The sequence below is a fragment of the Castanea sativa genome, chromosome 6, assembly GCF_040712315.1.
Source record: "Castanea sativa cultivar Marrone di Chiusa Pesio chromosome 6, ASM4071231v1".
In the NCBI taxonomy this organism is placed as follows: Eukaryota; Viridiplantae; Streptophyta; class Magnoliopsida; order Fagales; family Fagaceae; genus Castanea; species Castanea sativa.
Genome location: NC_134018.1, coordinates 45907065 through 45921482, shown reverse-complemented (window position 1 = coordinate 45921482; position 14418 = coordinate 45907065). Strand labels below are relative to the sequence as shown.

Here is a 14418-nt window from a genome sequence, read left to right as displayed (position 1 = left end):
CGATTTCTACAAAATGAATGTTCACCAGGTATAGCTGCACTTGCAACTAAGGATCAGACCAGGTTTAGTTGTAAACTATAGAATTCTGAACGGTGGTACACAATAATCAACACGGGGGTGCATAAAAAATGAACAAATAAAATATGGTTTTTATGTATCTCTTACATCTGGGTAAACAATGTAATAAAATTCTAGCTTAAAAATCTTGGTTGTACTATGACATGGTATATTACAGGTAAGTTACATGACGTGCTGCAATCAATTGGGCCTGTATATAGAAACATATTGTTTCCCGCATCCGTGCCCCCCCCCCCCCCCCCCCACCAACCAAAGGTTAAGTCTCCAAGATCACAATGCAATCTCAGTGTACCAGATGTCAATAGTCAAATCACTACACAATAAAAGCAATTCTCTCTCTGCATGATTGTCATTTTCAGTGACCTTTTCAATTGCTCTTAGAACTGTCCTGTTAGAGAAAAATAGCTTGGTTTGCGGATCTTCTATTTGGGAAAAACAATACAGTTCGTGGTTTCCATAACTTCAACCACGCAAAAGGTGTTTATCAGCAGTCAAGATCCTATAACTCGCATGAGGGCCCTCAGATGTATCACGCATAGCGATATGCCAGTCCATGGCCTTTGCAATCTCTTGAAGTTCATCCATTATGGCAAGAGTGTCGCGAATATATACACGCCCACCAGGTCTCAGTATCCTATCCATCTCAAGCATGATTGAAGAAATATTGCACCTGATACAAAGAAATCAAACAAATTAAGGAAAACCACTAAAATTCCCCAAGGGGGATCCCAAGCCCACATCATGAGCAAAAACCCTGATAACAAGTAAATGTAGGCCTAATCAACCTTTCTAAACCTGCATTATTTGACTTAATTTAGTGCTCCTTATATCAAGTAAATTCAAACATTATTTGAATAAAATCATATTTAAAAGCAATAATACAACTTCCCCACTTTAAATCTTAGTAAAGTAGAGCTGTTGATTATAACCAAGAAACTGTGAAATTCTTAGCCAGGCACAATTTGTCAACCCTACATGCCACTATGCCTGTTCATCAGTTACCTCTATAAAAGAACAAGTCAGATGAAGAAAAACAAAAGCACGTAACAACTTTAATATGGGAATTGACTACCTAGGAATTTTTTAAAGAGTGCTGGGTGTACCTTTTTTTCTCGATAGAGAAGAGGCCAGCTGCATGCAAAAAATCATAGGTTCTTGGGTATGTATCAAATGGCTCACACCTGGACAATAATATGCAAGAATATTTTTAGCCACAAAGCGACAGTAACCAATAACTCATAATTAATTTTGATCCAACAATGTATGCACACACCATCAATTTATAATATAACCAGTACCAGAATTTAAGTGCAACCTATCCCAAAATGTTAAAAAGTTAACCTCAGAGAGGAAAAAAAACCTACTTAGACAAAGGAAGGATACATATCATTATGTCAAATATCAAGTTATCAGAACCATCAATTACAGTATCCAAAAAAAAATGACCAACTGGATTACTCCAATAATGTACATATTTGAGGTGCAGATGACCAATAAGATTTTTTTTTTTTTTTTGGGAAAAGTAAATGAGTATTTTATTGAAATTTAATACTTCATGAACATGGAAATGAACATAAAAGAGTCTAAAGATTTCCAAAATGTTATGTACAGAAGGAAAATTACTCTAAAAACACAAGAATGAAGTTACAATTAGTAGAACCCCACACCTGAGATCAATAAAACAACAATCTAGCAAACAATTCTATCAAATGTGTCCCTGAAATTTCGAAATCCTCAAATGTAAGACGATTACACTCCCACCATAATATCCACGTCAAACACATGACTAATAAGATTATGTAATCTAATCAACTACAGTATCCATATATGTACATATTTAAGGTGAAATATGATAAGAAAAAGTTTTGGAAAGTACCAGTCATGCATAACTCCAATAAGCCCCCGGTCATATATAACAGGTAAGGTGTTGAACCCGCTAACAGGGACAACGTTCATAACCCAAGAATCAAGATTTTGTTGCTTTAATGCCGTCGCAAATCTGCCAATTCCAGTTTATAGACCATTAATGATGAGAGATGTATACAAATATAAAATGGAAGAGTAAAATATGACATTAATATAATACCCTCCAAAGCCAGCTCTCATGTCCATTACATTTCTTAATCTAATCTTCTTCCAATGTAAAGCACGAACATAGCTTTCTATTATCTCATTCCAGTATCTTGACTCTGCCTTGAAAAGTTCATTTCTAGATAATAATGCATCCATTTGTATGCTCTGAAGCCTATCAGGTGGAGTTTGCAAACGTGCAGGCCATGTGGTAATATTTGCTCCATATCCATTCTCAGGAAGCCCAGTGATGCATGCCTTCAGATCAACATACCTAACATGGTTATGCAAAGAATACTATTACTGATGACTAAAATACCTCATAAGTCATAACAACAAGAAAAAACTTCATTGTGCATGACTGAAAATCTTTTTCAAAACAAAATCATCAAATTATTGGCAAATATATCTTAACTGTCTGAAAATGAAAAAAAATCCTCTATCCCACACTATTTGTGTCCACTTTATGTTCCACCAATCGTAGTCTGTCACATGCATCTTCTTCTTTTTTTGTTATTAACCAAACTTTAAAATGAGAAGGGAGAAAGAAAATAAACCAGACACGTGGCACACTGCAGTTGGTGGAGCATTAAGTGGAACACTACAAGTAGGACAAATGATTTATACTTTAAAAATACCATCAACATCTTTCAAGCATGTGTTCTCAGATCTTTTCCACTGGAGAAAATAACAAAGAAAAACCTGCACAGCTTTTTTGTAGGGACAAGGAGAAAGGTCTAAGTAGTGAATTGGATTTTTTTGTATTTTGATCAGTAAAAGCAAATTTTATTCATAAATAAATGAATACAACACAACCACAGTACACAGGCAGTGTACAGGGGTTAAGTAGTGAATTGGAATTGAAAAGCACCATGGTAAGGGGGGCCAATGAATGATAGAGCACCAAAGCATGCTGACTTAGATGGTCTGAAAGAAAAAGAATCAAAGGACAGCTGAAAGATGATGAGTGAAAAAATGATAATCTCTTGTTCTTAATTCAAGAAGTGTGTTTTAAAATAAAAAGCAACCATTATATTTACTTTTTATATATGGGAAAGCTCTACTTGATCAAACAAGAGCCACAATATTTACTAACAAAATATCTTAGGTTTGACAGACTTCTTAAAAAGAAAAATAGGTGATGAAAGGCAGAATTGCAAACACACCAAACATTGTCTGGGTCATCATCTTGATCACACAGTGGAGGTACAGTTCCTGCCTCACGGTTTAAATAACAGCTGTTGTTAAATGGCTTCTGCCATATTGCAACATATCCATCCTTTTTCACAAAGTCCCAGCAGAGACGAGTAGTAAGGTCAAGCATCTCTGAAATACAGAGGCAAATAAACATGCATGATTAATACAGACAACAACCAACTCAAATAAATGTTCAGGTCAGAAGGACCAGCAAAGTAAAATCTGTAAAACTAATTATAGCAATCAGAAGAAATAGACATGAGACAGTTTTTAGAACTGTTTCTATGCACTTCTATTCCAAAATCTGAACTCTCTCTAGTTCTAACGTTAGAACTGAACACTACCACTTTAAACAAGAATACCATGAAAAAAAAAATTGTTGGTAGTAATACCTTTCCATTGTTCTTCCAGGATTTCTTCATGCTTATAAACAGGCTGAGCTGCCCAAACAAAGTATCCTCCTGCGCGGAGCATCCTATTGACCTCAAGAAGTAAAATTCCATCTTCATCACAAAGTAATGGAAGGATGAGCTTGGGGTTCAAAAAACCAATTTGGTGTGCATACCAATAAAAAAAGCAATGAAAGGATATGATTATAAAAAAATTAAACCAAATTTAAATAATTTTTTTAGGAGGATTAAAACACCAATATTGGAGAACACTTGTGTCAAAAGTTCACCAGGAGCAGGTTTTCAAACTATAGGAAAAACTAATCCATTTTACCAGTAAGTAAAAAAGAGTGAGTGAGCACAACAAAATGGCGCCAAAATATAAGAACCTTATAAACACTAATGCTTGATCAATTTTCCTTCTTCTTATCTAACAAGGATAAAACCAATATGCAAACAAAAAGGACATACCATCACGAGTCCAATTGATTCTACATCGTGAACAGTGTATCAAGTCAAAAGCTTGGCTTGGATACAATAAGCGTCGAGTGGCAAATGCTGCCACCATTGCTGGTATGCCACGCTCAAGTGCAAATTGAATCTGGTTTTCATGAACATCCTTGGGTGCAACAGACATGGTGATGACATCCCGTGACAGCAAATAGGCTCCAAAACTAGCTACACCACACCCAACATCTAAAACAACTCGGGTATGATGACCAAAAGCAATTTCAGGGACCATCTACACATATAGATGAGAAATTTAAACATTAAAAACAAGATACAATACCCAATTCCTAGATTCTATCCCAGAATTTAAAAAATAATAATAAAAAATAAAAATATAATAACCTTATTAATATGATCCAAGTACTCATCTGCCCCATGTATAAACTGTGTACCACCTCCAGGAAACTTAAACTTGTCCTTCTCTCTTGTAATCCAGTTTTGACCCCCTTTATCCTCGACTAGACGAGTATGAGGAACATTGTTGAACCAAACCTACAACAAAACCCAGCATCTCCATTAACAAAATACATTTATGTATTTATTCTAACTAGTGACCTCTGCTTCATCAGGTGCAGTCCAATAAACTTTAATATTGGTAACCAATAAGATATTAAGCAATGTAATATTTGTCAACAATGCAGTGTTACTCAATCAGCATGTAAATCTAACTAGTTACCCATTTTGATCAAAACCCAGATTAAATTCCACGCATTTTCATCATATAATTGCAAGTGAACCTAGCAAAAACCAATCAAACCGAAAAAAAAAAAAAAAAAAAGGTGGAGAAACAAAACCGATACCTCGTCCCGGCTTTTCGGCCATGGAATCGGAGTCCGGTACTTCCTGGGCGCCGGAACCAAGCAATCCAACCCACGATCTTCCTCGGGGCAATGCCGCTCGAATCGCTCCCCTCTCTCCGTCGATTCCAGCTTCTTAATCGCCTCCACATTATCCAAACACGGAATATACTCACTCATACTCGTCGGACACATCCTAAACTTCGTAACCCTAACCCTACTCCCCTTATCCCTATCCGAATCTCCATCGCCAACCTTCGTCTCGTTCCTCCACTCCTCCACCAAATCGCCTTCGCCGAACTCACCGACCTCGAACTCCTCCGACATCGTCCCATTGTCGTTCACGATCCCGAATCGCTGAAGCGGCGGCGGCGGCGGCGGCTGGGCCGAGATCGCGATCGAGGCCGGGACTTGGGCTTGGTCTAGGGTTTTGTCGGTGACGATGGATTGGGTGTCGTTTTGGCCAATGAGGGCGGAGAGGTTAAACGACCTGTCGTTGTTGGGAGAGAGCGCGACGACGGCGGAAGAAGAAGGGTTTTGGCGCCAGGTGTTGAAGAAAATGAGTTGTTGGTACCCATCGGACCAGTGCTTGCCTAAGTAAAAGAATGTGATCGAAATTACAAAGAAAGCTGAGATTTTCAACACCACCGGTGTTTTTAACCATTCCCCATTTACAAGGGCTTTCATTTCTTTCTTTCTATGATTTGTGTTTGTATCAAATTGAAAAGAGAGTTATAGAATAAGAAAAAAAAAATTTATAGATCTTAGATCCGTGCGGCTGAAGAAATGTGAGCCTTTTGGAGTGACTGTGTTGTGAGTGTGAGACAGTGGTGATTTTGAGGACTTGTGGGATTTGTTAGAGTTGCATGGGTGATGGATATCAGGATATGAGGTTGTTTTTATTATACACGTGGTGGGATTTGGGGTGGGGAGTATGGAAGTTTGGTTTTATTGGAGAGGCTATAACGAGTGGGATTGATGGGGGCCTGAGGGGTCGATACGGTTGGAATTTAGCGGGAAATTGATAGCCATTCGTGTAAAATCCCTCCAGGAATTTTGACTTGAGTTTACCGGTTAATTGAAGTTGAAATCTTATCATTTGAAAGGAACCGTCAAAAGTATTGATTATGGACTTATTAGATGTAAGTTCGATTGTGAGTATTGATAAGCATGAGATCATGTAGGGTCCTTATTCATCGATTTGATATAAACCAACGTTTGTAAACTAATGGTTGAGTTATTTTAGGGACCAACGGAAAACTGTTAAAGTTGTCATAAATTTTATTTAGAAAATTTAGGTGCATGAAATATTTTTTGAAACCTTTTATAAAAAATAAATTACAACTTTTTTATATTTTTTATAAAAGTAATATCAAATTTTTTTCTAAAATTGTCCATTAATAAATGCTATAATCCCACATCCATTAACTGTTAACATGACCATTTTATTTTATATAAAACTTAAAAAATCATATAATAAGTTGATGTGCTTTAACTATTTAATAAATGAATGCTTAAATTGTATTTTTATTGTTTGGTGATAAATTAGTTTGCAAATTTTATGTGATAAAATTCGTAATATTATTTTCTAGTATCACTCTAGTAAAATGTTTTAATTTTAATTTTATTTTGCTAAACATTATAAGAGAGAGGAGGGTATTTTTAAAGAGCAAGAGGTATCCCCTCCCTCCAAGAATAACCTTAGAGCTTGTTTAGATTGAAGGGAGAAGAAGGGAGAGTGGAGGGGAGTAGAGTAGAGTTAGTTGAAAATAAGCTAATTTTGGGCCAACTCTATTCTATTCTACTCTCATTCCCTCCCTCTCAATCCAAATGAACGATCAAGGATAAGCGCCTCAATGCCCAAGCTCGTTACAAGAACAACCTGGATGAGGACAACATCAGAATAGTAATGCGAGGTTCTCATGGCACATTATCTATAGCCATAGAAACAAAGATCTTAAGCTTGGGATTTCCGCCACCAATAAAGATTACGCCCATAAAATGCATGGTTAGTGTCCTCCAACACAATCAAGATAATTGTAAAAATTGAAGAGTAAATCGAACCATCCTAAGGTCTAAACTAAATCCCACCAATCTCCATTGCCAATTATGATAGCCATAAAATAATGAATGTGGAGCCTGGAAGAGAGTGTGGTTATAGAGCTTGCACAACAAAATTGTAAGCTCATGTAGAGATGTTTTGGCAATAGGACTGGCATGCATTGTGTCTAGTGCATTAGTTGTATCCTATACGTTAGAATGTAGACAAATTTTTAATTTATCATATCATGTTCAGTGCACTAATGCACTGGACACAAGCCATGTCCTTGGCAACAACACTCACGAGGTAGATCCTTTCCACAAAGTGATGAGCAAGTGCGCTTGAACTATAAGAGGAAGTTGATAGCCCTATGGCATGCATGCGACATACAGCATATAGCCATTCAATAAATTATTTGTCATCCACTTCATAAGTGGTAAGCAATGGCAGAGTCAGGATTTTAGTTTAAGGGGGGGCAAGATCAAAAGATAATAATAAAAAAAATAACCTAAAATTATTAATTGATATTAATAATAAAATTATAACAAACAATAATTGTCATACAAAGCCTATTAAAATTAAAAATTGTAAAATAAATAAACAATTGTAAAACATCAAATTCATAGTTATTGATGATCAATCATCAAAGTAAGAGATTAATCTATATACATAAAGTTTAGAGATCTAATTTGATTCCTCAAAATAAATTGAGAAAATAAATTTCAACTTTTCTTTAGTCTTTTAATTATTTAAAATTTTGGATTCATGGTAGAAACTCAAATTTTGAAACTATGAAAATGCAAGAAATGAAGGAGAAAAAAGTAATGGACATTTTAATGCTTTAGTAACATACAAGACATTGTTATTGTTATTGTTATTGTTATTGTTATTGTTGTTGTTGTTGTTGTTGTTGTTATTATTATTATTATTATTATTATTATGGGGTACAAGGCTGAGTAAGGTGATCACGCCACGTGTCACGCTTGGTTGAGAAGGACAATTAGTGGGCCGAGGAGGCCACATCCTTGGATTTTGTGATCCTGTCATCAATGTGCCATCAGATGAGGCTCTACTGTGCAGAAAGGACTTCGGGAAGGGGAATGGCACTGAGGTGATTGAAAAGTTAGAGTCTACCACCACATTTAATGCATTTCACCAAACCTTCTAGCCGCATTTATGTAGAGAAGACTCTTGAACAGTGTTGCATTGGGTGCCACATCTCATAGGAACTCGTAGAATGTGCTAGATGGGACTGGAACGTGAGGGATGACCGCGCGATCAACAGGTGGAAGGCTAGGATCATTTGAAAGGGTCTATATAACATAAAAGATCCCCCATGAGAGGGGATCAGAAAAAGAGAAAAGGAAAACATTGTACACTCAAACACAATATTTGTAATTTGTCCTTAGAAGAGTGAACAATAGGAATCAACCTCCTCGGCCTAAGTTCGAGGACAATTTTCATTATACGAACTATTCCATCTTCATCCTACTGTGATTTTTAGCCCACTATGATTGCTAACTAAACTCATTAAAATCTAGATTTTTAGTCCATTCTATACAAATTCATTGTATTGGGCTTTTTGGACCTATCCCCTTTTCTATTTTGGGCTTAGGTGTAAATTGTGTCCCTATAATAATAATAATTATTATAATAATTATTATTATTAATGATGCGAAGAAAATTAGTAGGCTGAATGCTTCGGACTTGAAATGACTACTTGCTGTTAGTTTTCTCTCTTTAATTTTGGAGTTCCAACTTTTTGGGAAATGTAAAAACATATATTTGTTTGGTCTAAGTGGACGTTTATATAGTGTCCTAAAGACAATTATCAAACTTGTAACTCCCCTAGATTTGAGGAGGTGTAAGGGTTTAGGGATAACTTCTTCAATTGTTTAGGAGTTACATTTTTCCCACAAAACGGTCACTAAAAGTTTTGCATGTGATACGGAGTTGTTAGGAATTTTTTCCTAAGTGTCAAGGGCTCATCCAAGGGTCCTTATCCAGGGAACCTCCAGTTAGGTGCATCTTGCTTCCAAGCAAGGTCGTTCCTTTCTGGACGATCTCCCAGGACGAGGTTGATGGTTCTCTTTGGATGACAAGGCATAGTGTTGAATTTTGACCATGCAAAGCTCTGTCCATGCACCTTACTGCATGGACGGCCTTATCCTAGACGAGGTTCTTACAACCTTTGACTACTTGGTTTTGTCTTGGATGACCTTCATGAACGAAGTTGGAGTTGTATTTTTTTTATACCCCATCAATTATAATAATAATAATAATAATAATAATAATAATAATAATAATTATTATTATTATTATTATTATTATTATTATTATTATTATTATTATTATTATTATTATTGTAGGTGCACGATTTGTACCCAGACCCAACCGCGTGATGGATTTCGGCCCAAAAAGCCTTATACAATCAAATTTGTACAGCGTGGGCTTAAAATCTAGGTTTTATGGATATTGGATAGTAAATATGGTAGGCTAGATTGCCATTAGCTACACAACAAATGGATAAAATAGCAAAAACTCTCCTCGGACGTAAGCCAAGAATGACTTGTGTTGTCTTTTCTTCTCCAAACAATAGATTAAATTTGAAGATGATGAGTACAATGCTTTCTTTCTTTTTTCTCTCCCCCTGGAATGCCACTATTTTCCCTTTATATCATCCCCCTTCTTCCATATATGGATCAAAACAATGATCCAGATACTTGTCCCATCCACCGCCCTCTGGAAGTTTTCAAACAACAGTTGTAAGGTTGATTTATACTGTTCAGATGTTATTTTCCCATTAATGAGGCTAGATGGGTAGGTGCAGAGTCTTTAATGCAGTGGTAATAGCTTTTCCCATGATATTTCTCATGTGTTCTTCCTCTTTATAACTGTGTAGAACATATCTTTACCCAACAGACCCTTCAACATTCTCCTCTATACATCATGACACATCGTTCGACCTTTACTTGACTTGGCCGAGGAGATTCCCCTCCTCAAACAACCCCATCAACCCTTCCAGTAAGAGCTTACTTTTGGACTTCAAAGCTCTACTCGGACGAATTAATACCTCTAAATCAGGCCCAAGACCCAAAAGCGTATTTTGACCACTGCCCCCCATAATAATAATAATAATAATAATAATAATAATAATAATTATTATTATTATTATTATTATTATTATTATTATTATTACTATTATTATTATTATTATTATTATTATTATTATTATGTGTAATTAGAACTCCACGAGGTGAACTTCAAATGAAAAGAAGGAAGTTTAGGTAAGTGAAAAAAGAAAAAGATAAAAGGAGTTAATATTGGTCAAAAGTGTAAACAGCTAACAAGTTTTGTTTGGTGGCATTTATTTTGTGTCAGATTGTTTAAAGTTAGAGGAGATGTTTTAGACTTTTAGTAACACCACAAAATCTCATAATATTTTTACAATAAATTGAGGTGTTAGTACATCATTGATCAAAATAAAATAAAATAAATTATATTGAGATTCATCTCAACAAAAAACAAGAGTATTGTGAAAATGATATAATATTTTATTGTGTCTCAATTGGGAGTTATCCCGCCCAAAATTCGAGGAAAACTATTAACTGTGGGATCCTTATCTCACCGTTGGATGTGGGGAATAGGGCGTTGCCTAGAGCATTTAATGAAGCATTACGGATTCCGAAACGTTAAGTACAGTTACGGGACATGCGAAATGACATTCTCGCACGGGGGAGTCAGAGACACGTATCAGGTTAATTGCTTGAAGTCAAAACCCCATTTCCCTTCTCGGATGGGAGGAAACAAATTGGAGTTTTGAGGGGCTATTATAGGGTACAAAGCTTCTGAGTAAGGTGATCACGCCACGTGTCATGCTTGACTGAGAATGACAATTAGTGGGCCGAGGAGGCTAGGTCCTTGAATTTGGTGATCACGTCGTCAATGCGCCATCAGAGGAGGCTTTACTGTGCAGAAAGGACTTTGGGAAGGGGGATGGCATTGAGCTGATTGAAAAACTAGACTGCCACCACATTTAGTGCATTTTACCAAACCTTCTGGCCGCATTTATGTGGTGAAGACTCTTGAACAGTGTTGCCTTAGGTGCCGCATCTTATATGAACTCGTAGAAGGTGCTAGATGAGACTGGAACATAGGGGATGACCTGTGCGATCAACATGTGGAAGGCCAGAATCATCTAAAAGGGTCTATATAAGATAAAAGATCTCCCATGAGAGGGGATAGGAAAAAGAGAAAAGGAAAACGTTGTATACTCAAGAACAATATCTATAACCTGTCCTTAGAAGAGTGAAATATAAGAATCAACCTCCTCGCCCTAAGTCCGAGGACAATTTTTGGTGAGGAATGAAGTAAAGTAAAGTACTCCGAACCGTCCATGGTTATCCACACCAGCAGTCGTCCAAAAGAAAGCACCAGGACGAGGCTAACGTCCATGGTTGTCCATAGACGAAAACATACCCTCAGTCAAATTTGGCACAACCGCATCTACTCGTCCTAGGAAAGCTATCAACCTCGTCCTGAAGAGGTTCGTCTATAAGAGGAACAACCTCCTTTAGAAGCAAGGTATATACAACAAGAGGACCCCTAGACGAGCCCTTTACACTTCGGAATTCCTGAGTACATGTCACCACTCCGTAACATATGCATAACTTCCGGTGACCGTTATATAAGAAAATATAACTTCTAAACAGTTGTGGAAGTTGTCCTTGAACCCTCGCACCTCCTCAAATCTAGGGGAGGTTACAAGCCCAATAATTGTTCCTAAGACACTATATAAACACACATTCAGACCAGAAAAATGTACGCTTTATATTTTCCAAAAAGTTGGAACTACGAAAATATAGAGAGGAAACTAACTTTGCCATAGGAGGGTTCTTGGCCGGCAACCCCGGTCACCTTTGATCGCTTTTCTTTCTTTTCCAGGCCATTGAAAGAGCAAGTAATCCTTTCAAGTCTGAAGCATCCAGCCTATTGATTTTCTTTGCATCATCAATTTTCATTATACAAACTATTCCAACTTCATCATACTCTGATTTTTAACCCACTATGATTGCTAACTAAACTCATTAAAACTTAGATTTCTAGTCCACTCTCTACGAAATTATTGTATTGGGCTCTTTGGGCCTATTCACTTTTCTATTTTGGGCTTAGGTGTAAATTGTGTCCTTACAATTGACGCTTTCTGTGAGAAAATCTTGTGTTTTAGTAAGTTTAACGTTATGGTAGGATCAGGTCCACACCAAGTAGAATCGATGGGGTCCCAATGTCAAGATCACTTTCTGAATCTTAAAAGAGGTAGGGAGTAGGAAGGAAGTGTACACACCACCCACACTAGTAGGAGTTAGTCACGAGGTGGGAGCAAAGTCTCTCATGAGGAAAATGCTAGAGTCATGCAGTTGGAAATTAATCATTTAAAGAGGAAGTTGAGCCACAAACGGTTGAGGCGAACTCCTTCCTTTTCTGACCCTTCTTCTGATGATGGTGGGGACAGCATTTGCAAGCCCCGATAAAGGACTCCCTCTAGTGAGTCTTTCTCATGTGAGGAGGACAGCCCTCATGGCCGCAGAAGTAAGAACTCATCTTGCAGAGGCCTGGGAAATGACGCTATAAGCAGAGCGTTTAATCAAATTTCCAGGTCACCCTTCATACGTAGAATTGAAGGAGGGAAACTTCCTCAGTGATTTACTAAACCAACATTCACCATGTACAGTGGCCGAACAGACCCTGTGGAACATGTTAGCCACTTCAACTAGAGGATGGTTGTGCACTCCAAAAATGAAGCTTTGATGTGCAAGATTTTCCCATCTAGCTTGGGACCTATGGCAATGAGATGGTTTAACGGTTTGGGGGCAGGTTCTATTGATTCCTTTTAAAGAACTCACCTAAGCGTTTGAATCTCGCTTTATTACAAGCAGTAGAGTCCCTCGGCCTTTAGATTCATTGTTGTCTATGACCATGCAAGAAGGGGAAACCCTGAAAACATACTCAGACAGATACTGGGAGATGTTTAATGAGATTGACGGAAACTTCGACGATGTAGCAATAAAGACTTTCAAGGTCGGCCTACCTACCAGGTATGATTTGAGAAAATCACTGACCAAAAAGCCTGTGAGGAGTGTGCGCTGGCTTATGGACCGTATTTACTAGTATAAGTGGGTTGAAGAGACCAACAGTAGGGGAAGGGGAAGGGGAAAACGAAGGTTATCCCTCAAGAGAGGAGTGATTTCAAGTCGGACAGATACAACAATAACAGAAACCGAAGAGATTTTGCTGGGCAATTTGGATCTACGACTCCTCGAGTGGTCAGCACGATGTTCCGAGAATCGGTACATCAAGTTTTGGAGAAAATTAAAAATGAGTCATACTTCAAATGGCCAAACAAGATGGCGGGGGACCCCATGAGGCGCAATCAGAGTCTTCATTATCAGTACCACCGATAGCGAGGACATACCACCGAGGATTGCAGGACTTTATGGAATCATTTGGAGCAACTAGTCAGGGATGAAAGATTAAAACAGTTTTTGTATCGGCCCAACGAGTAGGGGGACCATACAGGGTTAGGAACTCAGGAGAATACTTCCTCAAGGCCTCATTTGGGCGCGATTAATGTCATCTTTGCTGCTCCTAGAAGGACCAATTCTCGTCCCTCCAGAGTGATGTCTATAGCATGAACACTCGCCGAGGACTCTAATTCTGGGCTGAAGAGGGCTAGAATGAATATCCTACCAGCATTGAGTTTTTCGGAAGAGGACAAGATTAGGACCACGCAGCTATACGATGATGCTTTGGTGGTCACGCTCATAGGAGGGTATGATGTGAAGAGGGTGATGGTAGACCAAGGCAGTAGTGCAGAGATTATGTACCCTGACTTATACAAATGGCTAAATTTGAAACCAGAGGACTTGACAGCCTATGATTCACCATTAATAAGTTTTAATGGGAAAGTTGTCATTACAAAGGGTCATATTAGATTACCTATGCAAACAGGTTCAGAGGTGGTGGAAGTGAACTTCATCGTGGTAGATGCCTACTCTCCTTGCATAGCCATTATGGCAAGACCTTGTCTTCATGCCCTGGGAGCTGTTTCCTCAACTCTGCATTTGAAGGTGAAATATCCACCAGGGGACCATATTGAATAGCTGATTGGGAGCCAATCCCTGGCTAGGCAGTGCATGGTGGCTGCAATTATGCATTAGCCTGAAGCTGAATCCTCGGTCTTTGCTGAGGGGGGCTTGTAGCAATCAAGGACCCCGGTCATGCCTATAGAGATAGCGTTAGAAAGGCTCGTGTGTGAGAAGTTGGAGGAAATTGTTAT

General features: G+C 37.9%; 2 protein-coding genes across 2 annotated transcripts; one reads left to right on the top strand and one right to left on the bottom strand.

The window, feature by feature from the left end:
* Positions 1-118: 118 nt before the first annotated feature.
* On the bottom strand, positions 119-5908 carry LOC142640391 (putative methyltransferase PMT11). The gene is made up of 9 exons (XM_075814451.1): positions 5045-5908; positions 4587-4736; positions 4206-4476; positions 3738-3848; positions 3315-3474; positions 2165-2422; positions 1955-2077; positions 1182-1259; positions 119-748 (listed from the first exon to the last, which is right to left on the bottom strand). The coding sequence occupies exons 1-9, from the start codon at positions 5726-5728 to the stop codon at positions 541-543; spliced, it is 2043 nt and encodes a 680-aa protein (XP_075670566.1). The 5' UTR covers positions 5729-5908; the 3' UTR covers positions 119-540.
* A 7908-nt stretch (positions 5909-13816) lies between these two features.
* LOC142640059 (uncharacterized) lies at positions 13817-14242 on the top strand. Its single transcript, XM_075814159.1, has one exon. The coding sequence runs from the start codon at positions 13817-13819 to the stop codon at positions 14240-14242; it is 426 nt and encodes a 141-aa protein (XP_075670274.1).
* The last annotated feature ends 176 nt before the right edge of the window (positions 14243-14418 follow it).